The sequence below is a fragment of the Diachasma alloeum genome, unplaced genomic scaffold, assembly GCF_001412515.2.
Source record: "Diachasma alloeum isolate Michigan unplaced genomic scaffold, Dall2.0 Dall_scaffold_78908, whole genome shotgun sequence".
NCBI classification, from domain to species: domain Eukaryota; kingdom Metazoa; phylum Arthropoda; class Insecta; order Hymenoptera; family Braconidae; genus Diachasma; species Diachasma alloeum.
Window position 1 is genome coordinate 4,815,847 of NW_021683643.1, and position 27,047 is coordinate 4,842,893.

General features: G+C 34.1%; 4 protein-coding genes across 4 annotated transcripts; 2 read left to right on the forward strand and 2 right to left on the reverse strand.

Annotated features, from left to right (window-relative positions):
* The first annotated feature begins 147 nt into the window (after positions 1-147).
* LOC107047871 (lipoyl synthase, mitochondrial) lies at positions 148-5,588 on the forward strand. The gene is made up of 6 exons (XM_015270757.1): positions 148-547; positions 2,564-2,878; positions 2,959-3,115; positions 3,257-3,314; positions 4,138-4,293; positions 4,895-5,588. The coding sequence occupies exons 1-6, from the start codon at positions 485-487 to the stop codon at positions 5,262-5,264; spliced, it is 1,119 nt and encodes a 372-aa protein (XP_015126243.1). The 5' UTR covers positions 148-484; the 3' UTR covers positions 5,265-5,588.
* A 1,503-nt stretch (positions 5,589-7,091) lies between these two features.
* Positions 7,092-11,545, reverse strand: LOC107047926 (proteasome subunit alpha type-1). Its single transcript, XM_015270854.2, has 4 exons — positions 11,369-11,545; positions 9,316-9,726; positions 7,509-7,718; positions 7,092-7,379 (listed from the first exon to the last, which is right to left on the reverse strand). The coding sequence occupies exons 1-4, from the start codon at positions 11,369-11,371 to the stop codon at positions 7,164-7,166; spliced, it is 840 nt and encodes a 279-aa protein (XP_015126340.1). The 5' UTR covers positions 11,372-11,545; the 3' UTR covers positions 7,092-7,163.
* On the forward strand, positions 11,537-16,143 carry LOC107047927 (caltractin). Its single transcript, XM_015270855.2, has 2 exons — positions 11,537-11,847; positions 15,435-16,143. Exons 1-2 carry the CDS (start codon positions 11,845-11,847, stop codon positions 15,936-15,938), a joined length of 507 nt encoding a protein of 168 aa, XP_015126341.1. The 5' UTR covers positions 11,537-11,844; the 3' UTR covers positions 15,939-16,143.
* Positions 16,144-17,147: 1,004 nt separating this feature from the next.
* LOC107047752 (exosome complex component RRP43) lies at positions 17,148-26,060 on the reverse strand. Its single transcript, XM_015270580.2, has 7 exons — positions 25,492-26,060; positions 25,372-25,408; positions 22,915-23,052; positions 22,539-22,833; positions 20,589-20,709; positions 17,581-17,684; positions 17,148-17,494 (listed from the first exon to the last, which is right to left on the reverse strand). Exons 1-7 carry the CDS (start codon positions 25,506-25,508, stop codon positions 17,388-17,390), a joined length of 819 nt encoding a protein of 272 aa, XP_015126066.1. The 5' UTR covers positions 25,509-26,060; the 3' UTR covers positions 17,148-17,387.
* Between the last annotated feature and the right edge of the window lie 987 nt (positions 26,061-27,047).

Sequence of the window (27,047 nt, forward strand, 5' to 3'; positions counted from 1 at the left end):
TTTAAATGCTAATGAGGGGTTGAAAAGTTGATAACATTTAATATTTTTTTTTCAATACAAAAAAGAATTTTTTCCCTTTGTGACGAGCCTAAACTGAGCTCAATTGATTAATTTGTTTCTGAGTTATGAATAATTTTTAAAGTCTAAAGTGTCCGTTTTAACCCACCCTCCCCTATCAGCTGATCAGTGTGATGGCCGTCCTCCGTCGCTCTTCGCTCCTCATTTCGGTGATCCATAGCTCTCCTCTATTTATCTATCAAGCATTTCGTCATGTTTTTGATTAGTGCGACGAAAGTTGGGGAGAGGACGACGAGGCATTTGCGGTGCATGAGTTAAAAGTGCATGACAAGTTGATAAAATAGTTCCAACTCGTTGCAAACAAGCGCAATTAAAGTCTTGCTAGTGTTTTCCTCGTGGTTTTGATTGACATCGAAGTTGGAAGGAATTGCAAGGGTTCCAAAGAATTTCAGGAATATTCTTCAGGATGTTTCGATCTTTATCAGCCAAGAATCTCAGGACTAGTGCCAATTTTGGCGTGACGTCTTCGGTGAGTTATTTTCAGTTTATCATCGAAAATTTTTTGCTAGTGAGGGAGGACATTAAACTGTTTCATTTCAATTTTGTTTTCTAGATAACTGGGAAACTGGAAAGTTGAGAGAATAATTATGAAATTTTTTTTAACCCGTGAAATGATCTGTGACCAATTTTTTAGGATGAATTTTTACAGATCTTTCAGAGATATTTGCGTAGTATATTGTCTTTGAATCATTACTTGATTTTTTATTGCGCGTAAGAGGTAATTTAATTGAAAAACGTAATGCATTCTCTGAGCATTTCTATTGGTTTTTCACCGGTTCTATTGATTATTCTTTGCATCGAAATTCCAGCCATTTGACCTTGCGGGGGATAACTTACACGGTTTGAATACTTTCAACTGAAAAATTCCACATTTTTACCTCGTGTTTTTGCAATTGAAATATTTAAGGGGAGACCGCGGTGAAATTTAAAAGTCCTCGTTCGGCCTTAAGAACCATTGGACGACTTTTGCTATATGAAGAGACATTTTGAAAAGTACATCCACCAAAAACGTCATTTTCCACGTTTTTAGTTTAAAAATGCTCCTTCCACAGTTTTCATCCGATTTTAACTTTTTTTTTTTTCAAAATGTTCATTATGTTTCAACGAACAAACTCAAGTATTTGTTTTACTTTATATGTATTAGATCGTGAGAAAAAGATTTTTGTTTTTGTTTTTTTTCGTCTTAGCAAATCCTAAAATTTTGCAACCGCCCATTTTTTTTTTGTCATAAGATTCCGATTACGTATCATTACAACGTGGAATAACAAAAAACAACTAATTTTATGATTTGCTAAGAAGAGGAAACAGAAAAAAAACTAAGAAAATCATCTTCTCCTGATCTAATACGCATAACCTTGTTATTACCTTTTTTGCAGAAATCAATTCGCTCTACAACAAAGTTATTATGAAAATTTCGTGATCTTCCTTAGATTCCGAGATATTCCTCAAAAACTCAGCTGAGAGCTAAGTCGACTTAAACCGTTTTACCGCTTCGCTACTGAATTTTATTTGTCAATAATTAATGAGGCTGAATGTATTGAAATTGTAATCGAAATGGAGAAAATCTGGTAAATTACAAAAAATTAATATTTTGAATTAAAGGGATTTCTCATGCATTGAAGATCGATTATATATGTTAAAAAACGAATAATTAGTGCAAAAAAATCAGTTGTTTATTATTCATTTGTCCCGCAGACACTAAAAATGCTAAAAATAGTCCAGGGCCTCCATTTTTTGAGCTGCAGAGATTTTTTTTTTCAAATTTTTTGAAAAAATGTGTACAATAACAATAACAAATTATTTTTTTGAAATTCGACTCCTACACAGCTAATTTCGTTTTGTTTAATGTGAAAATTTGCGCCATTCATGTAAAATAGGCAGAAAAACCATCCGTAAAATATTTAAAATATATTCTCGATTCATTCGGTTTTTTGACCGAATTCGCGGAATTTTGAGAATAAAAAATTAAAAATAAAGTAGATCTAAGATGACACCCAACATGTATGACAGCTCAAAATTTTTGTTTTGATTATAGGAATTACTGAAAAAAAAATTAAAATAATCAACCGTGAGGTAATTAGCCAAATTCAAGTTTTTCAACTTTTTTTCGAAAATTCGTTATTTCGAACATCTAGAGATTGGAAAAAATTTGGACAAAAAACATTCTTATAGGTGGTGAAAAATGGAAAATTTTGATCCCTAATAAATCGAAATCGGATGAGTAGAACTCGACTTATTGTAAAAAAAACGAACAATTTGAAAAAAAATATCTCCGAATTGGGCTATCAAAAAAATCTTAAAAAATTTGAAACATCGTTTTTCAAGCCCCCCAATCGTAGAAAAAATCGCCATCAATTTTCAAGAGGGTGAGGGCGGCCTTTGACTCATTTGGCATGGAATACCTCATATGGATACTTGAAAACGCGTTCATCATACTTGTTAATTACTGTGAATATTCTAAATAATTATCCATATGAATTTCAAGGTGAAGCAATACTCGAAGACAACAGACGATATTTCTTTCTCGAAGAAGCTGAACGATGGACCACAGCTGGATGATTTTTTATCAGGAGCAGCCTCAAAATACGAAGGGAAGCTGAAGCTTGAAAAGGGGGAGAACACGAGGCTGAGATTGCCACCATGGTTGAAAACAGAGATCCCCATGGGGGAGAACTACTCAAGGATAAAATCACAATTGAGAGAATTGAAATTGGCTACAGTGTGTGAGGAGGCGAGGTGTCCCAACATTGGAGAGTGCTGGGGAGGTGGGACTCATGGAACTGCCACAGCAACCATTATGGTAATTCAATTAGAGAATTAATGACGTCTTGAATCTGTTTTTGATGGGACTATTGATGAGCTTGTGGTGATTCGTTGTAGTTGATGGGGGACACGTGCACTAGGGGCTGCAGATTCTGCTCCATCAAGACAGCTAGGGCCCCACCACCCCTAGATCCTAAGGAACCTGAAAATACAGCGACTGCTGTGACTGCTTGGGGACTCGATTACGTGGTTCTAACGTCAGTTGACCGAGATGGTAATTAATTATTGTTTTCATTATTATTATTGGACAATCTATTGATATTCATGATATGAATGTTAATTATTTTCACATCATTTTGCATGAAATGAAATGTTCTTATTTGTGATTTTTTGATCATCCATTCGTAATTCACAGATTTACCTGATGGAGGAGCACATCACATTGCAGAGACTATAAGAGAATTAAAGAGAAGGTAAAATATCCTGAAAGCTCAACTATTATTGCCAAATTCAGTAACGATGTAGCAAAGTGCGATTATATGAGGTATTCCACGCTCAGTGAGTCAACCCTTTGATTTTAGTTTGACACAATTTAAGCAAAAAAAATTTTTTTATTCAATTTTTTTTTCATCAACTTTTTTTTATTTTTGGGAGTTTTGACGGGCGAAGATTTTGTCAGTGGATTAATTGAAAAGAAAATGAAACAGCATAATCCAAAGTCCAGAGCAAGGCCCAGGGAGTCACCCAGAGGGGCAAAAAGGAAAATGTGATACTGAATTTCAATCGAGTGAAAAAAGAAGAGTGTAATCGCTCTAGTCCAATCAATTGAATTACAATTGATGGAATTATAAAACGAACAGAAAATTATAATTCTCATCAGTACTCCCAATAATAAAAAAAGTTAATAAACAAAAGTTACTAAACAAAATTTTCTGTTTTGCTTGAATTGCGTCAAATAGTCGTTTTCGGCTGTTTCATTTTACCCCACTCTCCTCTATGCTACCGAATGTTCATTTTGCACATAATTTTTTTCTGTCGTATATCATTTATCGCTCTATCTTACGTTGTTATTCTCAGTACTTTTATTTAGTTTCCATTTTGTTTCCTTGTTTGTTTTTGGCTTCTACGTATTGATTCATTTCCATGATAGGCGGAAAAAATAGACCAGGAAAAAATAGCCCACACACCCAAACCGTGCTAAAACCCACTGGGATTCCATTTTCATATGCGCTACCAAGTTACGAATCAACGACAAAAAAAAATGAATCATTAATTTGACTCTTGTTTATATTCCAGGAGTAGTATTTTGGTCGAAGCCCTTGTACCAGACTTCAGTGGTAAAGAGGATTGCATAAAAACAATTGTTGAATCAAAGCTAGATGTGTTTGCCCACAACATCGAGACAGTGGAGAGACTCACACCTTTCGTCAGAGATAGACGAGCACGCTATAGGTGAATATGGTTATAATTAATATGGACAAAGTAAACATGCTGCTTTTAATTGAAAATTGAACAAATTGGCATCTTCAATTGAGTTAGGAGAGAATTTTCTCTCTCAACTCAAGGGGATTTATCAATAATTCAGAAAGAATGTAGTTCCGTGTTCTCAGTCAATATTAAAAAATAAATAAATTGATTCTTGTGCATCACCTAAAACTTGTTTAACGTTGATAATTAAAAAAACAACATATTGTGCTTTCAATGCAATCGATTTTCTGAGGAAAAATAAATAAATATGATGCTTTTCAATGAAAATTGGAGAAATTGTCTTTCATTGAGCCTTCAGAGAGATTTTCAAAGGGGATTTATCACTAGAAAATTTTGTCTGCAGGAATTTTTCAATGGAAAATAGCCCGAGGAAAAAAAACCGTGTACTTTTAAATAAAATAAAAAAATTAAATAAAAAATAACAGTAAAATAATTCATAACTTTGAAGTAAAGAAATCTAGAGTGAATGATGGATGGAGTGGTCTTTTATTATTTTCCGCTGAACTCAGTAGTTTTGTAGATATTTGCACCATAATAATTACAAAATTGTGCTCCTGACTTTCAGACAGTCGTTAAAAGTCCTGGAAGGTGCGAAGAATGTGAATCCAGAGTTAATCACAAAATCCTCGATAATGCTAGGGCTCGGAGAGACTGACGAGGAGGTGGAGACGACGATGAGGGAGTTGAGGGAGGCTGGGGTCGATGCCCTGACGCTTGGTCAGTACATGCAGCCCACGAAGAGGCATCTGAAGGTGATAGAGTACGTGACACCAGAGAAATTCAAGGCCTGGGAGGAATACGGTGGTAAACTTGGGTTTTTGTACACTGCGAGTGGACCCCTCGTTCGATCCTCCTACAAAGCTGGAGAATTTTTCCTCACGAATATTCTCAAGGAGAGAAGGAGTAAGAGGGCCGAGGAGAATCCCCAGAGCTGAATAGTCGCAATTTTTAGTCAATCAAGTACAAAATTGTTTTTAAGCAATGAAAAGTTGTTGAAATCTTTTTAATTCGTGAATAGTTCAATTATTTGTTCTCAATTTCAATTGTTAGAGAAATGGAAGATAATTGAATCAAAATTAAATTAACTAATGATTTTATTATGCATAATTCTTTTTATTAATCACTCATTATTTCAGTGATTAAGAATATGAAGAAGTATTTTCAAAGTTCTTTCCGTAGAAAATTCTTTCAACCGAAACTGCCTTGACATTCGGTTTCGAAGAAAAATCATTCATAAATACCATGTCCAAAAAATTAAAGAACGTGTTGATCGTTATTTCTGACGAAAATTTTTATAGAAAGGAAGACGTGAGAGGGCTGAGCATGATACCCAGAGCTGGATAACTATAATTATCAAGAGTACACAATCATTTGAAACTGTTAGAAACTCGTAGTTTCTTAAATTGAAGAATTTCTCATCATTTCATCTCGTTTCGATGGTTGGAGATTTTTCTAGCAAACGATTAACAAGATTCAAGATTTTTAGTAAATTTGTCTTGCAAACTAATATTGAGAATTATCCTGGTTCCCCTCCTACCTACTCCAAAATGCTAGCCAACAATATCCTGTGACGTCACAAGATGTCAATTGACTGGTAATTTGAGAAAAGATCATTCACATTATTAACGTACAAATGTACGAACACTTCACTGGATAATATTGGAAAATAAATCCAATAGGGAAATAAATGAGGTATTCCACGTCAAAGGGTGAGGTTGACTCTCACCCTTTTGGAAATTGATCTCGATTTTTTTACGTTGGGGGGCTAGAAACACTATCTCTCAATTTTTTTCAGATTTTTTTAACAATCCATTTCGGAAATATGAATTTTTCTTTGTTTTTTTTTCAATAACTCCAGTTCTACTCATCCGATTTTGATTTATGACACGTCAAAATTTTCGATTTTCTACCATCTATAGGAACATTTTGAGTAATTTTTTTTTCAACCCCTTGGTGCTCGTAATACCGAATTTTCAAAAAAAAAATTTGAATTTTCAAAATTCTGTCACGTTTTATTTTTATCGTCTTTTTTTCAGTAACTCTTGTAATCAAAACAACTATTTTGAACTGTCATACAAGTTGGATTTCATCCTGGATCAATTTTATTTTCAATTTTTTCTTCTCGAAATTCCACGAATTTAGTTAAAATATCCCAAAATGGCGTCGATTGACTTTGATTATAAACAGTATGAAGTGAATTTGAATGTATACTTATATGTTATATTTTTTTTTGACACATAATCGAAGTCGTTTGAGGTGTTTTGACCAAATTCCCAGAATTTTGAGAAAAACAAAATAAAAATAAAATAGCTTCAGGACGAAACCCAACTTGTATGACGACTCACAATGTTTGTTTTGATTATAAGAGTCACTAAAGAAAAAATGAAAAAAATAAAAGGCCACATAATTTTGAAAATTCGAGTTTTTCAATTTTTTTGTTGAAAAATCGATATTATGAACACCTAGAGATTGAAAAAAAAATTACCCAAAATTTTCTTATAGTTGGTCGAAAATGGAAAATTTTGAGCTATCATAAATTAAAATCGTTTGAATAGAACCCGAGTTATTGAAAAGAAAACGAAAAAAACAAAGAAAAAATCGAGATCAATTTCCAAAAGGGTGAGGGTTAGCCATTGACTCATTTGGCATGGAATACCTCAAATGTATCTAATGTCTGTTAATCCTTAGATTCCTCAATGATTTCATCTAATTGAAATCAAAGGAGATTTCCATAGGCAATAATTGCAGAGAATTTGACGGAGTTATGAGTGAAAAGAAACTTTATTAAACCTGAAAAATTTGGGTAATAGTATGAATCAGTGAAAATTGAAGTTTTATTCAGTGTCCATGGCAACAGAGACTCGTGGATCTGCAGGCCCCTCATCAGCTGGTGGATCCTGAGGTGGCTGATCGTCCTGCTGCAGGTCCTGTCCGCTTGCTGGTCTACCTCTCTTCTCATCGCCCTCAATAGCTGTTAAGTATGTGGCAGTTTCTGTCTCCCCTAGAATCTCGAACTCCTGATCCTTACCGACGATGCCAATCGAGACGTTCTGAAAACGAGGAAGAAAACATGTAATTTTGGGATTACGGCCACAGATATCTTTCATGAAAAATTTTAACAGCTTGTGAAAATTTTAACAGCTTGTGAAACTCCTTGAGAACTGAGGGAGAATACGCACTTTAACAGAGAGATCGAGTTCATTGGGGAGGGTGTCCCTGAGTGCTCTCAGACCATGTTTAACGAGATCCTCGAGAGAACTTCCAGAGAACTCATTCAAATGTTTCTCTAGGTACGTCCTGGCTCCTTGCGATCTTGCTCCAATCGCCATTGCTTTGCAGTCGAAGTAATTCGCTGAGGGACAGGTTTGGTAAATGTGTGGTCCTTGATCCTGAAAGAAATTAACGGGGATTTCAATCTCCATTCAATAATTAGATATAGAAATGGAGAGTTGTAATATAGTATATTTCATTACGAGTGCGGAAAAGATTTTTTTCGCCTTTTCTCGCCTTCGGCTCGTGCTATAAACCTCCCACGAGTCAAAAAACACTTTTCCCACGAGTATCGAACGATATTTTTCATCAAAATGTGTGGAAAAGGGACGTTTTAAAAGGCACGCGAAACGTGCCTAAAAAGTTACTTTTTCGTACAGCGTGATGAAAAATCAATTTCAACATTTCTATTGAGAATTTTTATGTTCCAAAAGTAGATTGTTTTCATATTCGTTGAAAATTCTCTAATTTTGTAGAACATATGAAACCAACATTTCTGATAAAACCTAATTTGGACTGCAACATACACTGAGAAAAATAATATTTTTTGAAAAGTACATCTTTACTTATATGAAGAAACTCGTGGCTTGAGAATTTTCAAGAGCAAAATACCTTGCACTAAGAAATAAAAAAAAAACTTTCGCCAAGAAATTTTGTACTCGTCCTAAAGACGAGGACAATTTCTTGATGACAAAAAAGCGATTTCTCATACCAGGTAAAATTGATTTAAATCATTTAATAGTTTTTTTTGCTTGAATTCTAAAGTATTTTAATGCAAAAACCACTTGAATTGATTTGAGAACTCGTTTTGTTGATGAACCATTTGTCCTCATCTTTCGAACAAGTATAAAATTTCTAGGCGTAAGATTTGTTATTCTTAGTGTGAAATACAAGACATACTTCTGAAACAAGTGGCCCATTGGACAGATCTAAATCAAGTATAGTTTTTTTTGCTAAAAATTACCAATTTGCTTCCGAATGGATTAATCGAATTTTTAAAAAAGTGCATATTCGGTTTTCTGTCATTAATTTCAGATTAGTAGGGATTCTTCTTGAAGTTTAACCTCACGAAACTTCAATAGTTTTTTTAAAAGACAGTTTGATATAAAATTTTTTAGTGAACTGAATTTATTTTAAATTAGACAGATTGAGTGACAAAATGAACGTCAAATTTGATATTACCCGAGATCATGCTTCTGATACATCAATATTGACGTCTCCTCGGTCGTAAGTAAATTATTTAAATTTGATTTTTCTCCTAACTAGTTTTCCTTAAACTGGACTTAAACCAGTATACTAAACTCTGACTAAATCCTGGCTAAAATCCGATTAAATCCCGACTAAACCATGATTAAACCTCGATTAGCATTTAATCGAGGTTTAATTATGATTTAGTCGGGATTTATATATTTCAAAGCAAATGATGCGCTCCCCATTATCGTCGAATTCCACCGAGATAAATCTCAACAAATATTTTAAGCCATAATTGAAGAGATTTCGATTTTTTTAATGATCGTCGGAAAACTAAATTTGAAAAAAAAGCTCACATACGTACATACATGCAAACGGGCATGATCTAAAAATTGCCTATTCGAACACCTGAGACCAAAATTAATCGTCACAAAAAAAACTAGAAATTTCAGATTTGACGAATACAATGCTTCCATTCGGAAGAAAAAACTCTTGTCTTCTCAGTGTAATGAATTATTTCCTCACGTCAAAACCAGCAACGAGTAATCCAACACCATAAGGACGTCTGTCGTATCTCTGCGTGCATGTCTGCATCTTATTCCCCAGAGTAGCAATGAGCCGATTGACTGGAAGCACATCATCGTGGGAGTACTTGTAATTCAAGCACTCTGTCCTCATATACCTGCTGAGCATCCTGGCGTCAGCAGTGAGTCCAGCGATACTGATTCCCATGTGTTTATCGATGGGAATGATCTTTTTCTGGTAAGCAGAGAGCTCTGACGATGCTCTCTTGAGGGCAATGAGAACTGCGTGAGTTTTATTCTTCAGGCCAACAGTTGCTGAACCGAGTTTCACGGCCTCCATGGCGTACTCCACCTGATGGAGACGACCCTGGGGACTCCATACCGTCACGTCGCTGTCGTATTGATTACGGAACTGAAATTTAAGTGGAAAATTGTTCGACTCTGAATAGAATGCGGAGGGGAAATGGCAAAAGGGAATAAATCAATTTAAATATTGCTTTCGAAGATAGTCGACTGAAATGTAATCATTACTCACTAACAAGACATTTTAAAACATGCAATCGTTTTCGTTGAATGTCTAGGAATTGAAAAAAGAGGAAAAAATTTACTCAGACCTTCGGAGATTCGTATAAGACATTTTCGTGCAGTTTCGATTTTTTTTGTAAAAAATTGGTTTAGGAGATTTTGCTATCGCAATTGGGGTCAGACATATTTGAGAGAAACTATTCATATTGAACATTTTCGAATCCAAGAGGAATCTAAGGGAGAACTTTTTCCAGAGAAAAATGGAAAATACGGATAAGGTGCTCAAGATTAAAAAATATTTGGGGAATTTGATTCATAATTAATTAACAATATTTTGAAACGATGAAACTCAGCTTTTTAAGGTTCACGAATTAAAGGGAAATAATTTGTCTGAGGAGTATTTTTTAAGGGAAAATGACAGCTACAAATGAGGTTTTTATAGAATTTTACTATCCACTCGAGATTCAGAGATATCAGTAAAAACATTCAATGAAAACAGATTTCTAAATAACAAGTTCTTGAAATCATATAAAACATTTTTCGGTAAAAATCTCCGCGTCTGTGTGTGATAGCGGATTTTTTGTTAGAACCTTTTCTGTAGCCCTGAGTTTTCTCTATCAAAAACGTCCTTCTGAAAATTCTGCTATCTCCATTAGATTCGGAGATGTTTGAGAGAAACTAATTTATAATTAATTAACCAATCTTAAATAATATTGACCTCTCTGAATCGAAGGGGGATACCGAATTTTCATAAAAACCATTTTCCAGACAAAAATGAAAGTTGCAAAGAAAGTCCTTCAAGAAATTTATTTTTGCACTTATCCTAGTCTACCACTTCGTTACAGAAATCATGTGTTGTAAAAAATCTCAGAATCTAAGAGTGATAGCAAAATTTTTGTCATGACCTCTTTAATTAATTAATTAACCAATCTTAAATAATATTAATCTCTCTGAATCGGAGGGTGATACCGAATTTTTATAAGAACTATTTTTCAGGGAAACATGAAAATTGTAAATCCCTTCAAGAAATTTCTTAGTCTCCATTAGACTTCTTGAAACGATACATCATTTTTTGTAAAAAAATCTCCGAATCTAAGAGTGATAGCAGAATTTTTGTCAGGATCTTTTTTGCTGCTCTCAGTGTCCCCTACATAAGAGGTCCTCGTAGAAATTCCCGTATCGCCCTCCAATCCCGAGATATTCTTCAAAAACTAACTGCCAGGTCAAAATGACTGATCCCGATTCACTCCACTCCTGAATACTTATTTGATGTCGGAGACTTAACCTCAATTACTAGTAATTATAATTATGAGTACATAAAAACGATGGTAATCCATGGAAAACCCGGAGAACAACTTGCAAAATATGAATTTACGAGTTTCGACTCCGAAACAGTTATTGTTTCTCAATCATTCAGTGTATTTAGAGGGAAAAATACCTGTTAAATATCGTAATGACAAAGCAACAATCACGGATAATTCGAATGATCGGATATCTAATGAATAAAGTGTAATTTAAAAAATCCTCACCATTCTGTTAATCCAATTATATCAACTCACACTGAAAATAGTGTTTGAATATTATCTACTTGAATAATTAGTGAATAACAAAATGAGAAACCGACAAAGCAACTGTCATGCAAGGGGCAGTCGACGCGTTTGCAATTTTTGTGACCAAGTCATGTTGGTGAGGTTAGTAGTTCCATGGAGACTCGTCGGCACTCGTCTGTGCCCGTCCGATGGGAGGCGGAAGAGGACAGTGAAAGAAAAAAGAAATAAATGAGTAATTTCATGGGACAAGGGGAAATGGTCTTGTTTGTTTTGGACGATTAGTGTGGCTGATGCACAAATAATTAACGGAAATATTGATCAAACAAATGCTAAACAAATTACTCATGTAGAAAGGAGACCCAGGGTTGTTAGGATTGAGGTGAATCGACTGTCAGTTGTCATTTATCCTGTGAACGAGGAAGAACTAAAACAATTCAACCGGAGATCAATTAAAAATGGTAAGAATTAATTTTTATTCATATATATTGATCAGTTGACTTGATTGTGAGTTTCTGAGGAATATCTGTCAATTTCTATGCATTGAGAAAAAAAATATTTTTTTATTTAAAATAAATATTCATTCATTTCAAAGAAGTATTTACTTTTTCAAAACCAAATTTCTCCAGTCGAGTTATTTCCAGGCAATCCTCATTAGGTTTCAATTATGACAATTATATTGCTCTTGAAGATGATCATGTTAGTTATGACCTTGAATTCCCTCAATAATTATCAAAATTAAAAAGTTAATCGAAATTCTTCCCTTTAGAAAATACAAAATTTTGAAAAAATTAATAATCATTGGAGGAGTTCGTTCACGGTCATGTGTAACGTAATCATCCTCTAGAGCAACATGATTGTCATAATTGAAACCTAATCAGGCTCGCCTGAGAATCATTCGATTAGAGAAATACGATTTGGAAAAAATAGATGCTTTTCTCAAGTAAATAAATATTTGGCAAAAATAATTTTTTTTTCTCAGTGTGGAGACTTTTTTGTAGAGTAAAGTGAGAGCTACATAGAAGGCCTTCACGAAGATTCACTCATCGTTTTATACGTCACGTATTATACCATCTATTTGACATCAATTTTTACAATTATGAGAGTGAAAATAATGGACTTACGTCAAACGTCTCGAGGCTTACGAGGGCTACAAGGGAAAAATTTAATTTCTTGAGGGTCAATTGTCACGAGAGCCACGTGGGTAAAATTTAATTTCTTGAGGGTCAAACGTCACGAGGCTCACAAGGGCCATAAGGAGAACATTGAATTTCACGAGGGTTCCAAGGGGAAAATTAAATTTCACAAGGGTCAAGGAACATTATATTTCACGAGGAACAAATGTCACGAGGTTTACGAGGGCCACAAGGGAAAAATTGAGTTTCACGAGAATGAAACATCACAAGGCTCGCGAGGGAAACATTAAATTCACGAAGATCAAATGCCCTGAGGCTCATGAGGCCCACAAGGCGAAAATTGAATTTCATGAGAATCAAACATCACCAGGCTCATGAGGGCCACGCGGGGAAAATTAAATTTCACGAGGGCCAAACATCACGAAGCTCACGAAGCTCACGACTCTCACGAGGGCCACGAGGGGAAAATTAATTTTCACTGTATCAAACGTCACGAGACTCACGAGGGGAAAATTAAATTTCAAACGCCTCGTCCCACTCGTATCGAAATATACTATTTTTCCTCCTGGCCTTCGTAAGCCTCGTGACCTTTGATCCTGCTGGGTGCCCTCAAAATTTCTAACATGTAAAAAACTGTATACTATATTTTATACATTTTTTACGTATTATAGTTATTTGCATTCGTCGCAGACTTTCAAGTTTTACTTGCCCCCCCCCCCCCTTTGATAGGGACAAAGACAAGAAATCTGCAATGAAGGAGAAAATTATTTTCTCCTTCAGTGTGGCCCTCGTGAGCCTCGTGACGTTTGCTCCTCGTGAAATATAATGTTCCCCTCATGACCCTTGTGAAATTTAATTTCCCCCTTGGAACCCTCGTGAAATTCAGTTTTCTCTTTGTGGCCCTTAATTAAATGACTTGGTATATGATGGCACACCTGAGAAACTGAGAACAAATCGGGCCCAACCCATTTTTTCTCATACATTGAACGAGGTCCTTCTTTTTCGTGTATTTGGTTTCCGTTTGAGGTTTCCGTTTAACGTATGAGGCATAACGGGTTGGGGCCGATTTCTTTCTAGTTTTTCAGGTGTGCCATTAATGATGGCCCATCATATATCAAGAGCCGTTCAATAGCTATTTTCATCCATTGCAGATTTCCAAGTTTAACTTGGGTCCCCCTCTCCCCCTAAATAAGGTGTAAAGTCCCAAAATATCAATTTTGTCCCGATTCAATGATGCATGTTCAGGAAAGAGCCATTTTACTCCCATTCAATCCTACAATTTTTCCAAATACCCATTTTGCTCCTATTCAATCCTACAAGTTGCCGAAAGACCCATTTTGCTCCTATTCGATCGTACAAGCTCAAGAAATATCTATTTCGCCCCTATTAAATCTCACAAGTCTAAAAAATACCCATTTTGCCCCCTTCCAATCGTATAAATTCTGGAAATACCCATTTTGCCTCTATGAAATATCAGAACTTCACAAAATACCCACATTGCCCCCATTCAACTGTGCACGTTCTCGAAACACCCATTTTGCCCTCATTCAATCGTACGAATTCTCGAAATACCCATTTTACCCCTATTAAATAATGTAAGTTCAGGAAATACCGATTTTTTCCCTATTGTATCGTATAAGTTCAGGACATATCCATTTTGCCCCCAGTCAATCGTACATGTTCCCGCAATAATCACTTTGCCGCCATTGAATCGTGTAAGCTCAAGAAAACCCCATTTTGCCCCCACCGAGTTCCCCCACAAACTGAATTTTTTTGTTTAAAAAATAAGCCCTTGAGTAGTTTTCATCGTCCAACCAAGACCACAGTTCGAGATGAAACATGGAGAAATAGAATAAACATGATCCATGTATTTGGGGACATATTGTTTACTTCTGTTCCATAGGGTCATAAGGATACAATGAACTTCTTTTACGTTTTGTTCAAAGAATCGGTCAATTGACTATCATCGTTACTTAGAGCACCAGGAGATAAGTCAACATATATCCAGTTGATTGAGTCATCGAAAAAGATAAGTTGACTTATCTTTCCCGAAAATCTAGTCACTAAGGATAAGTGCAGAATTTTTACTCAAATTGCATCTTGCGTGCGTGATACTGGTACCTAAAAAAAAGACCCAATAAAAAGGGAAAAATGTAGCGCCAATACCCTCGAAACCCTATTCACAAAGGCAGCAACAGTTTTTCAGCTCTCCTGTAAAATTTGTTTTTTTGCACTTATCCTAGTTTACCAATTCACGACAGAAATCATAATTACCGTTAAATTTAGAAGCCGTCAATCAGTTAACATCATCCTTAAACTTTTAATTATTCAATTAATCAGCAATTTAAATATTCAGATTTTGAACTATTTTATTCAGTAATTTAGGTAGGATGATTGCCGATTATTTAGTTAATCGATAATCCATTTTAGAAATTAGAAATATTCACTTAATGGAAAATTTACAGTTCTATATTATTAAATATTTAATGATTTATGAATTTTTAATTTCATAAATTTTATTCCACTCTAGAGGTGCGAAAAATTTACGAAATTTAAAATTCATTTATTCGTGATCTATTGCGAATAAAGTAAAACGGATGTTTCACTTTATTCTTTAGAGTGTAACGACCATTTTGAAAAAAAGCTAAAATTGTATTGTTGCTCCTACGGCGCAAGGAGCATTTTGAAGGTAAAAACAGGAAACAATGAAGGTTTTTGTGGTCATATGGGGCAAAATCGATGGGGTCCGCTATTTTTCCTAGTTATTCCCATATTCCATTATATCACAAACTGTTCAATGGGTCCCAAGGCCCGTGAAGATTTTTAAATTTCACCGATGTATCCCCTTTATATTGAAGAAATGTAATATTGATGGGCATCCCTGAAATGAAATAATTCGCAATAATCCACAGGCTGCAACTCTGAAGAAACAGATTGCCTCTCGCAAAAAGGGTCCCCAGAGAGTGGAACTAACCGAGGATCAGAAATCAGACATCAAAGAGGCCTTCGACCTCTTCGATCCAGATGGCACAGGAAAGATACCAACAAAAGAGTTGAAGGTGGTCCTTCGTGCTCTTGGATTTGAGCCCAAAAAGGAGGAGCTGAAGAAACTGGTGGCCGACGCTGACCCCGATGGCATCGGAAAACTCTCCTTCGAGGAGTTCCTTAACATAATGACCCTCAAGATGGGGGAGAAGGATACGAAGGAGGAGATTCTGCGAGCATTCAGGCTCTTCGATGATGATGACACTGGAAAGATAACTTTCAAGAACCTGAAGAGAGTTGCCAAGGAGCTGGGGGAGAATCTGACTGATGAGGAGCTGCAGGAGATGATTGATGAGGCAGATAGAGATGGAGATGGGGAGATATCGCAGGAGGAATTCATGAGAATCATGAGGAAGACCTGCACCTTCTGATTGTCTTTCCTGGGATTTTCTGATAAGAATTTTTATAACTTTGATGGTCATGATTCCATGATTCCAATCATTGAAAATCACCTGCCTAATTGATAATTAATGATAATGTCCAATATAATTGAATGGTTTTGTGTTTCGTGTGCCTTCAATTAATCAGTATTTTTTGTATTTATTTGTATCAATTCATAATCAATGGAAATATATTTTTTGGAAGATATAAAAATGAATTTCAATGATTAATTTGTTTTTTTCTGATTATTTAGATTTGCGAACGGGCGCTTCGCGCCCGTCAGTAGATTACTTTGTGCTATTTTATTTTATTTCCACTTCCGTCTTCACAATTAGATCAATTTAATTTTATCCATTCAAACAAACAAAACAAAAATCATTTGTAATGTTCGGGTAATAGAAAAATCTCACCATGTATTCCTGAAAATGTTAAAAATCCATTTTTTCCTTCATATGGTAAAAGGATATCGGTACGCCTCATTCCTATGGTCGGATTCCAATTATTATCATGATGGAAAGGAAATGACAAAAGAATCAGAAAGGGATAATCGGCTCGAGAATCAATTTTTTTTCTTCTGTTATATCGATGAGAACTTTGAATCGCATTTTTTCATTATATATTTGAGGGATATCAATATCTTAGCCAGAAGAAATTTAAAAAATGCAAAAAAGTGGGCAGAAAGAACTAAAAAAGTTAATTTTTCAAAGTCTCCGGAAAGTTTTAAAATCAATTTTTTTTCGAATAATGAAAGAATATCCATAAATTCAATTTCTATTCTCGTCTTTTGATAGAATGAATAGAATTACCTAAATGGCAATGAATTGTAAAAATCATGAATTGGAGACTGAAAATTGTTAAAAAGAATGATGGACTAGAAAATAGAGAAAATTTGTTTATCGTCATTTCTATCGATGGAAGCTTAGAATCACTGTTTTTTCTTCAAATACGGACGGGATATGAATATTTTTGAATTCTAATATTTAATTTTAACAAGAAGAAATGAAAAAATGTAAAAGAACGTAGGCGAGAAGAAACGATTAATATATTTTTTCGAATAACGGACGAATTACCCATAAATTCGATTTCTATCCTTGTCTTTTGATAGAATGAAGATAATAAATGACTGAAATTGAGAATTGGAGACTACAAATTTTATTGGATTATTATTATGTAATAATTGAATTCTCCATTCTGTTTCTTTCTCGGGGATATTTATAAGTGGATGTTTGATGATCATGATGACATGACTCTGATCGTCCTGAATGAACTTGCAATCATTGAAATGGACTTACATAATTGATCATTTACGATGATAATAATGCAATAAACGTTTCTTGTAGATTTGTATCAATCAATGATAAATGAGGAGTATATTTTTTCGAAAGTGATAGAAAAGATTTACAATGATTTATTTTCGTTTTTTGGTTCGTTTTATTGTATCATTTTGGAGATATCGCTGTGGCGATTAGACTGCTGAAGTTCTCCGATCGACTTCTGGCTCTTGTTATGCTTTTTGAGAGGAGATCTGGACTGATGGGAACTCCACCTGAAAGTTAAGATGTTGAACATATTATTCTGAATCACCTGAAATTGGATTTTACTGATTGGTTCATCAATTTTTATTGAACTTACCAGGTTTGTGGATGTAACACAACTCGTCTTTGTTCATGACTATTGTGAATCTGGCCAGAGCTTGAGTTTCTTCTTCGTCAGTCGGATCGGCAAGTAATAAATTCCTTAAATGAGAAGCGAAAATTACTAAATTTTTTTCTTCAACGAAATTCGCCCGATGGCGTTCATCCGGTATTTATTGTTACGTATTCCCCTTCGAATTGTAATTCAGTGGCGAAGTGGTAAAACGGTGAAAGTCAATTTTGACTATTGATCAGTTTTCGGTGAATATCTCGGAGTCTAACGGAGATAGCAAAATTGTTGTTATAACCTTTTTTGTAGAGCTGATTGAGTGCTACAACAAATGTAATTACGAAAATTTTGCTTGATTCGGAAATATTCCTCAAACACTCAACTGGGAGATAAGTCGACTTAAACCGTTTTACCACTTTGTTACTGAATTCAATTCCTTATATTCCTGAGAATACCGAGAAACCCCTCCTGGTAATGATTGTCTTTTGGCTAACATGGATTTGTGTCGGATTCTCTTCGGAGCTCTTGTGCAAGACACATCGTACTTATTTTTTTGTGTAGTTAATAAATTGCCTCAATGATTTTATTAAGGGGAGACTACTATGACTTTTAAAAGTCGCGGGCTATCGGAATGATATTTCTCGTACATTGAAGATCCATTATATATATCTAAAAAAGAATGATTAGTGCAAAAAAAAACACCCAAAAAACATACATTATGAGACGAAATGTCAGTTTCTTAACTATCACTATTTTAAGCGTTCGGGCAAACGAACAATAAAAAAATTTTTTTTTGCACTAATTATTCGTTTCCAGATCTATATAATCGATCTTCTACCTATGAAAAGCCTCACTCCAATAATTCACGATTTTTAAAACTCACAGTAGTCTCTCCTTAGTTAGCGTGTATTACACCCTTTTCGCCAAAATTCAGGTTTTTTGAATTTTTCTATTGAATTGTTGATCGGATTGACGTGAAAAATATAGGGTTTTTGCGTTTTATCATTACTTAATGACTCACGAAATTTCATGATCGTGCACTCATTTTCCTGTGTTTTTTCTAAAACTTTTCCGAAATTCACAAAACTTTCGAAAAAATGCAGAAAAATGATCGCACTACCATGAAACTTCGTGAATCAGTCAATAATGATAAAATGCAAAAACGGTATATTATTTCGCATCAATCCTATCAATAATTTGCCAGAAAAATGGAAAAAACGTGAATTTTGGCCGAAAGGGTATAGTTCATCCTAAAACAGTCCTGTCATCATGTTGTAGCTATCCCTATTCTTTAGCTGTACACCTTTTTCTGTGCAGATTTAATAAAGAATTCACAAAAAATCTCCACACACGTACATTTACTATAAATATCATATCACCCTTTCTTGCACGGAGTCAGTAAACGCACGAGAGTTTACTTTACCCACAACCTCTATACTGAGAAAAAAAAGGTTTTTGATGAGTACGCCTTCACTTGTATCAAGAAATTCATGGCTCGCAAATTGACATGAAGAAAATATTTCACACTGAGAAAGATAAAACTTTCTTCAAGTGAATTTGTACTGGCCCCAAAAAGGAGAATAATTTTTTTATAACGAAAAAGGGATTTCTCAAATCAAGCCTAGTTGAATCAATTTGTTCAGTCGTCTTTGAGGGTGCCAAGTGAATTTTGCGATGACCTTGAGAATTGACATTCACCAACAAAGTTATAATTTTTTTAATTAATAGTATTAGACAGATGGTGAACATCGGTGACAATTTAAAAATTTTAGAACTTATGGATATCGAGAAATTAAATAAACAAAATCAGTCTTATACACGGCCTCTTATGGAGTTTTAATTAAATTGAACGTTTCAACCCCCTAGGAACTCAAGAAAAATTTGAAAAAATTTGAAGATATGGGGAATGATGTGTTCAATGTGATGGTGACAAAAAACAATGGGGTACCGGGGTGAATAAGAGAGATAATTCAACCCGCCGTACCCATTTGATCCCATGCTTTCTCGAGGTTCGTCACGCGAAATAGAGGATTTTCCGCATTTATTTTCTCGATGTCTAGTTCCGGTTGCGGGTTTGAAATTTCGTCGGATGGATGAATACATATTTCTCCAATGATGGAGGGAAAGAAAAAAATTTTTTTGAATCTTTTTTCAAATTCACTTGGCACCTTTAAGTCTAAAATATAAAATTTGTTTCGACGAATTTTTTGACGAAAGGTTTCTTTTTTCAGTGTGAGTTATTTTCTTCATGTCAATTTTTGATCTATGAGCTTTCTTGACACAAGTAAAGACGTACTTCTCGACAAACTTTTCTCATTGTGAACTTTACGCACGTCGTGCCGAAAATAGGTATTTACTAGCGCTAAGTCGTCTCAAAAATGTTTCAGGCAAGTATTACAAAAAAAAATATTAAAAAATCACAGCTTTGTTTAAAATTGTAATGTATTTCTATTAGATTTCTATGGGTAGTTCATTAGTTTTTCGCCAATTCCATAAAAAAAATTTTAGGTTTATTGCGCGTTTTTTTCATTAGTAAGTGGTCAATAGAAACTATTTTATAGAAAAACATCAATAAAATTTGACCTTCCCAGACAACTTATTCTATTGAAACACTTTATCTCTACCTTTTCCCTTCTCTCATAAAAAAAATCAAACAAACCAACTTTGAAAATTTAGGCCGAGGAATTTCCACAAAAAAATCTCAATAGAATCGGTGAAAAATTTATAGTTTTCAATAGCGATTTTATGGAAATCCAAGAGAATTTTCTAACAAATTTATAAAGAATTCACAAAAATACGCACACACATACATTTACTATAAATATCATATTACGAAGTTCCATGACATACTACATCATTTCTAGGCAAAAATTGAAAATCGCCAACTCGGTCGATTGCAAAGTTTCCATTCCAAAAAAAATAATTTACACATTTCGAACGACAAAATTGTGTGGATGGAAAATTTCGGTAAAAATTTAAAAATAGGCAATACGTACTCATCGAAAACTGCAAACGTTGTGGACGTGAAAATCCCTTTTAGAGGTACAGGAGCTCTGTTATTGGGGTGGACTGTGGTCGACTGCGACTCGGCATTATGGAGAACTGCAGGTAATGTCACTGGAAAACAAGTGGGAAATTTGCCTTTGTATTGTATATAGTATAGTTATTTTCGCTAATAAATTAGCAACATGCGTCTGAATGGTTATTTTGCACATCATTTCTTTCTATCGTGTATAATTCATTGTTTATTCAATTTTATTGAATTGAATAAGATTTCCTTTTACCTAATTTTGTCAGATTTTCAACTTAGTTGAATGTTATCAGGGATCGCCATCAATATTAAATTTCTGCAATATTACAAGAATTTGACGCTTACAATAATGAAGGTTTAAAATATGTTGATCTAATTTAAAAACAGTATAATATTAATAATCTGATTTTTTCGAATAATGATGAATTAAAATTTGTCAATATGGAACTGTAAATTTACCACTAAATGATTTTAATTCAAATTTTTTTAAAGGGAATTTTCGATTACACAAATAATCGGCAATCTTCCTACCTCAATTATTGATTGATAAAATAGTTAAAAATTTGAACATTTGAATTGATGATATTTAAGTACTCAAAAAATTTAAGAGTGATGTCAACTAATTGATGGCTACAATATTTTACGGTAATTAAATATTATGAATTTGGCTATCCCTGAATGTCAGCAGCATGATTATTCTTATTATCCCTTTTCTTCTATACAACCGATTGTCTTTTTTACACTTCTATCTCTCCCCTCAACTTTTTGATGAAATGGCAATAGAAAAATTTTATTTACACATACTTGAATGAATTTGAAACATCACATTTGAAGAAACCATCAGAAAACTCACTTTCGGGGAAATTCATCAAAAATTCAAAATTTTCAACAATACTCATAATATGATTCTAGGATCCTCTAACACTTTCACGAACATTCCCAAGGATGGCCATCAATATTATTTTTCTTCAATATTACAAGGATTTTCGACTTACATCGATAAAGGTTTGAATATACTCATCAAAATTTAAAATATAGTAGGGGAGAGTGGGACAAAATGGAACATGGGGCAAAATGAAACACGTCGAAAAATCACTGTTTAACACAATTCAAGCAGAAAAATTTTTCTTTGTTAAATATTTTCTTTTACTAACTTTTGTTTCTCAACTTTTTTTATTCTTGAGAGTACTAATGAGAATAATAATTTGCCATTCAGTAGAATGAGAAATGATTGAGAAGTTTTTACGAGCAAAGATTTTGTCAATGGATTAATTGAAAACAAAATAAAACAACAAAATCCAAAGTCCAGAGGAAGGCTCAGGGGGAGGCCCAAAGAGGGAAAAAGGAAAATGTGATGCTAAATTTCAATCGAATGAAAAAATAAAAGTGTAATCAGCCTAATTTAATCAATTGAATTATAAGACGAATAGAAAATTATTATTCTCATCAGTACTCCCAATAATAAAAAAAGTTAATAAAAAAAATTGAACAAAAAAAATTTTTTGCTTGAATTGCATCAAACTGTCATTTTTCGTCTGTTTCATTTTGCCCCACTCTCCCCTATAATATTAATAATTTTAAATTTCCGATTGATGATGAATTAAATATTCGATAATATGGAACTGTAAATTTACCATTAAATAGATAATTCTAATTTCTTAAAAGGGGATTTTCGATTAACCAAATCGTCAATCTTCCTACCTAAATTATTGATTAATAAAGTAGTCAGAATTCGAATATTTAAATTGATGACTACTTCAATAATTGAAAAATTTAATAGTGATGTTAACTAATTGACGGTTTCAATATTTAACGGTAATTATCATTTATGGATATGGCTATGCCTGGATATGCCACACAATTCCCAAAATTTTTCAGCAGTACTGAACATAGAAAATAGTGAAAAATGTCTTACAAGCGGATAGAGCCGCCATGAGAGCCCCCAAGCAGGCGTCAATGATCGATCCATCAGAATCGATGCATTCCAGATCGCAATACAACACCCAAGCCAGTTTATCCTTGCAGATGCATAAATCCTTAAGGTCAATAATTCCAGAGTTCCACAGGATATTGTCAATAATCTTCGTAGCCACTTGAGCTTGATCACTCGGAGGCCCTGGACGAAATTTCGAGGAGCAGAGGGGAGATAATCCCACATTCGGGATTAAAAATCCACAGTCCGGAGCGTCAGCTCTGGGAGCAGCCAATTCCTATTCGAGAGGAGAAAATTTTAAATGCCATTCAATTTAAAAATCATCGGGTAATACTCTCCCAAGGAGGAGATTACTCACAGCCTTGATTCCACATACAACAGTGGTATTTCCAATTTTGAATATTGCAGAGCTGTCTGCCTGACTAATTGAAGAGACGTTAACACTGACCGGTCGAAAGCCGAGAAATTCTCGACCATCCGGTCTTATCTCCTGAGACTGGAATTAATTAAATGATAATGAGGAAAGCCGTTGAGTGAGAAATGGACGCTTTTGACTTTTTAGAAATGTTGGAAGCTCATTAAATTGGGGATTACACGAGATAATTTTCCTCCGATAATTGTTCTCAGATTTATGATGCTAATTAATGACGAGAGGGTCAAGGGATATTGGAGAAATAATTACAAAGCTGATTAAATTTTTATAATGCGACGTTTCGCTGAATTATTTTAGCTCCATCAGGAAGAACACAAATCAAATAATTTTTCTACTCATGAAACAGGCAATAGACTGAGCATAATTGATGAATTTTTTGTGTAATTTTTGTGTATTCGTAATGAGAATAGTATATTTCGTCACTAGGCCGAAAGAAACTTTTCTGGCGAATATGAGTTTGCAGCCCGAGCCGAAGGCGAGGGCTGCAATCATATGAGCTAGAAAAGTTTTTTTTGCCGTATGACGAACAGTATTTTTTGTTATGACGGCCGTAGGCAGAGATTCACGGACGCGGAGCGGAGCGCAGCGTCCGTGAAGCGCTGCCTCACGGCCGGAATGACAAAAAATTTAATAGGCAAACCTGGTGTTTTCTTTAAGAAATTCGATTGATTTTCTTTTGGACATCTAGAACAATTTCATTGAAAGTATATGAAAATTCTATCTATTCTTTGCGCTGATTTCTAGTGAAAATTATGCAACTTTTCCGTGCGTTTTCAATATTTTCTGATTAAAAAAATTGATGCTCATTTTACTATACATTGAGAAAAAAATGTCATAATATGTAGACCATATTTAATTGAGAAACGTAAATTATTTTCAATGGCTTACATCTCAGAATGGTCGCGTTTCTCGAAAGCCGAATACATTCTCATTTATCGCTATCGTTCCGCGTTACATCATGAATATATTACAGATCGAACCATTGGAAATGCATAGAAAAATCATGAAAACAATAAACACTTGAAGATTGAAGATTTTTCTACACGATTTGAATGAGTTCATTTGCGATAAAATCGTGCTTGAGTACAGCGAGAGAAAAACGACAAAGTTCTCAAATAAGTCTTACTTGCCCCAAGAAAATGGTTTTTTGAAAATTATTAAAAAAGGATTTTTTTGTGCGAAACATGCAGGGAGTGCGCCGGAATGAAAAATTTTTGTCGTAAAAATAGATTTAGTAGTTTAAAAAAATGCATTCTCTGTACACGCAAGAAATGTCATTTCTAGCACTACTCCTTCGTTATTCGATACTCCCATACGTATTTTGCTCCCAAAAAATCTTTGTTTTATGTGAAGCAAGGGATAGTAGTTTTTCGTTTCATCGGTCTAATAATCACAAACAAGAAATGAACCCTTAAATGAAACAATAATAATATGATAGCAATCTTGTAACTTAGGGATAAAATATTTGTTGATAAATTTTCTGTCTGGTGTGAATTATCCGCCTCTTGAGCCAAATATTCCGTTGCTGTCGAAAGCAGATCAATTATTCATGATTGAGACTTTCAAATTCGAATCAAACAAATTGTTTTTTTGGCAATTTTCAACTAGCGATTTTGTTGCCCCAAACAAGACTTGTTTGACAACGTGTTTGTTTTTCTCTCAGTGTACAAGAATATTTTAAAGCAGGAGATCTTTCTCGGGCCATGTGAGTTGAGATGACTAGGAGAATTAAGTGATTGAAGAAAAATTATTTGTCTCAAGTAAATATGTTTCAGATATTGGAAATTTTTTCCTCAATTTTCTTCTATCGATAGATATACACGTACAACAGAAAATTGACAGGAAAATGTAACTCACTAGTTGGAAATTCCATTGGATTGTGCTTCCAATTGTATTAGTCTTTCGCAAGATTTATTGAATGATTCCGGAATTTTTTAACGTGTATTTCCAACAGAAATATTTTATAGGAAATACGTAATGGAATAAAATAAATAGATTTTGATGTTTTCTCACAAGTTATTCTAGTGAGATATCTTCTATAGAAATTATTCTAAACAAAAACAGACGAATTCGGCCAAAAGATTGAAACGTATTGATTTTTTCTATAGAATATTTTTTATTGAAATTAACTAAAAAAACAGGCAAATTATGTCAAAAGATTGGAACGTATTGATTTTTTCTACAGAATATTAATTTTTCAACATTTCTATTTGAAAAGACGTACAGAAAAGCTGCAGAATTTTTCAATAGAATTTTAATAGAAATATAATATGATATTCATACGTCTGAGGGATAAACTCGTTACTTCTTGAACGAAACGTCAAAAGCATGCAAGGTTTCTAATTGTTATGCTATCTATCACAATAATTGAAAATGTCCTACCAAGTGATCTCTGAGGTACTTGACCGGGTAAATTGTCCTGAAATGTGCAATCAAAATAATTAGGGTATTTGAAAAGCATTTTTCAAATTGTTTGAAGAAGTAATTAGGGTTTCTACGTACTTGTAAACCGATGCCATGACGAATCCTCTTCAAAGTACTAAATAATCCTTCTAATTAGTAAATAATGAGTCATAAACATTGAGGAGAATGCTTCGAAAGTGTCATGATTTGTAGGTTACGTTGCCCAGTGTTTGTTGGGCTATACTGACCCCATGTGTTGAGATGAGAAATTACCGGTGATTGTGATTTGCCGTTAGAATGTCCGTAAAACTACTGACTAATTATACTAGCTACTCATTTATATAAAACAAAACAATTGTCTTACGATAAATTGAATATTTATCATTAGTACTCATTTATGATTGTAATTTCATTGATATTGTAATTTCATTGATATAAAAAACAAGCAGGGGTTGAAGCCTTTTTGGCAGAAGCCATCAGACTGTTACTTTTGTGTTATAATTCTTTCTCTTTCTTTCATTTCTACCAATTTCATTGGTAGTAAGCTTCCGAATGGATCGTAGTTCGACTTTCTCTGAAAACTTGCTGTGAACGGGTAGATGTGTTTTAATTGATTAGATAGATGGCATCGAAACAAATATTGAAACGAGTAACCACAGAATGTACATATATACCCGTTCATACAAAGTTTTTGAGCTATCGCAGACAGAAAGTTTTCAGGGAAAGTCGAATATCTCGGAAACTAGTCGGTCGATTGAGCTCATTTTCAATAGGAAAAAATGTCATCGTGGGGGGAAGATTCTGTCCAAATTTCAAGTTGATATATCAATTTTTGCACAAGCTAGAGTGATTACAAGGATTTTTATGAAAAAACTGAAAAACTGAAATATCTCGAAAACTTTATATGAACGGGTATATATTTTTTGATTGATTCAGATAGAAGGCATCAAGACGAATATTTTGAAAAAAAAAATGAAATCGGTCGAATAGTTTTTGAGCTATCGCAGACAGAAGGTTTTCAGGGAAAGTCGAATATTTCCGAAACTACTCAGTCGATTGGCTCATTTTCAATAGGAAAAATTATCATCGTGGGGGGAAGATTCTGTCCAAATTTCAAGTTGATATCTCAATTTTTACACAAGCTAGCGTGATTACAAGGATTTTTATGAAAAAACTGAAAATCTGAAATATCTCGAAAACTTTGTATGAACGGGTATATATGTTTTAATTGATTCAGATAGAAGGCATCGAGACGAATATTTTGAAGAAAAAAAAATTGAAATCGGTTGGCTAGTTTCGAAGATATTAACGAAAAACGATTTATAAACGAATAGCCTTTCCTCAGAAAGTATTTGATCGATCAGGCTGAAATTTGGCACAGAGTTAGTCCTAGTTACGAACTATAATCTGACAAAATTTCAGATTTTTTGGAATAAGTTTAGTCAATTTATTACTCGATTTTCCAAAAAATGACCACCGGACAGGTGGCGATAGACATTGACACCGACAGACATGGTCTCCAAACTTCGTATTTTTACGTTTCAGATCATTCTACATCATTTCCAAGCAAAATTAGAAAATCGAAAAATAGAACGATTACAATGCTTCCATTCGGAAGCAAAAATGTATTTTTGAAAATAATTGTTATCGAAACG

Bases quoted from the DNA above. Each gene is read 5' to 3' on its own strand.
- LOC107047871 (XM_015270757.1), top strand. From the start codon at position 485: ATGTTTCGATCTTTATCAGCCAAGAATCTCAGGACTAGTGCCAATTTT. The intron at 3,116-3,256 runs GTAATTAATTAT...CGTAATTCACAG, and splicing joins AACGTCAGTTGACCGAGATG to ATTTACCTGATGGAGGAGCA. The intron at 4,294-4,894 runs GTGAATATGGTT...CCTGACTTTCAG, and splicing joins GATAGACGAGCACGCTATAG to ACAGTCGTTAAAAGTCCTGG.
- LOC107047926 (XM_015270854.2), bottom strand. The intron at 7,719-9,315 runs GTGAGGAAATAA...AATTTCTTTCAG, and splicing joins TACTCGTTGCTGGTTTTGAC to GATCAAGGACCACACATTTA. The intron at 7,380-7,508 runs GTGCGTATTCTC...CCTCGTTTTCAG, and splicing joins AACTCGATCTCTCTGTTAAA to AACGTCTCGATTGGCATCGT.
- LOC107047752 (XM_015270580.2), bottom strand. The intron at 17,685-20,588 runs GTACGTATTGCC...TTCTCATTTAAG, and splicing joins ACGTTTGCAGTTTTCGATGA to GAATTTATTACTTGCCGATC. The intron at 17,495-17,580 runs GTAAGTTCAATA...CTTAACTTTCAG, and splicing joins GTGTTACATCCACAAACCTG to GTGGAGTTCCCATCAGTCCA.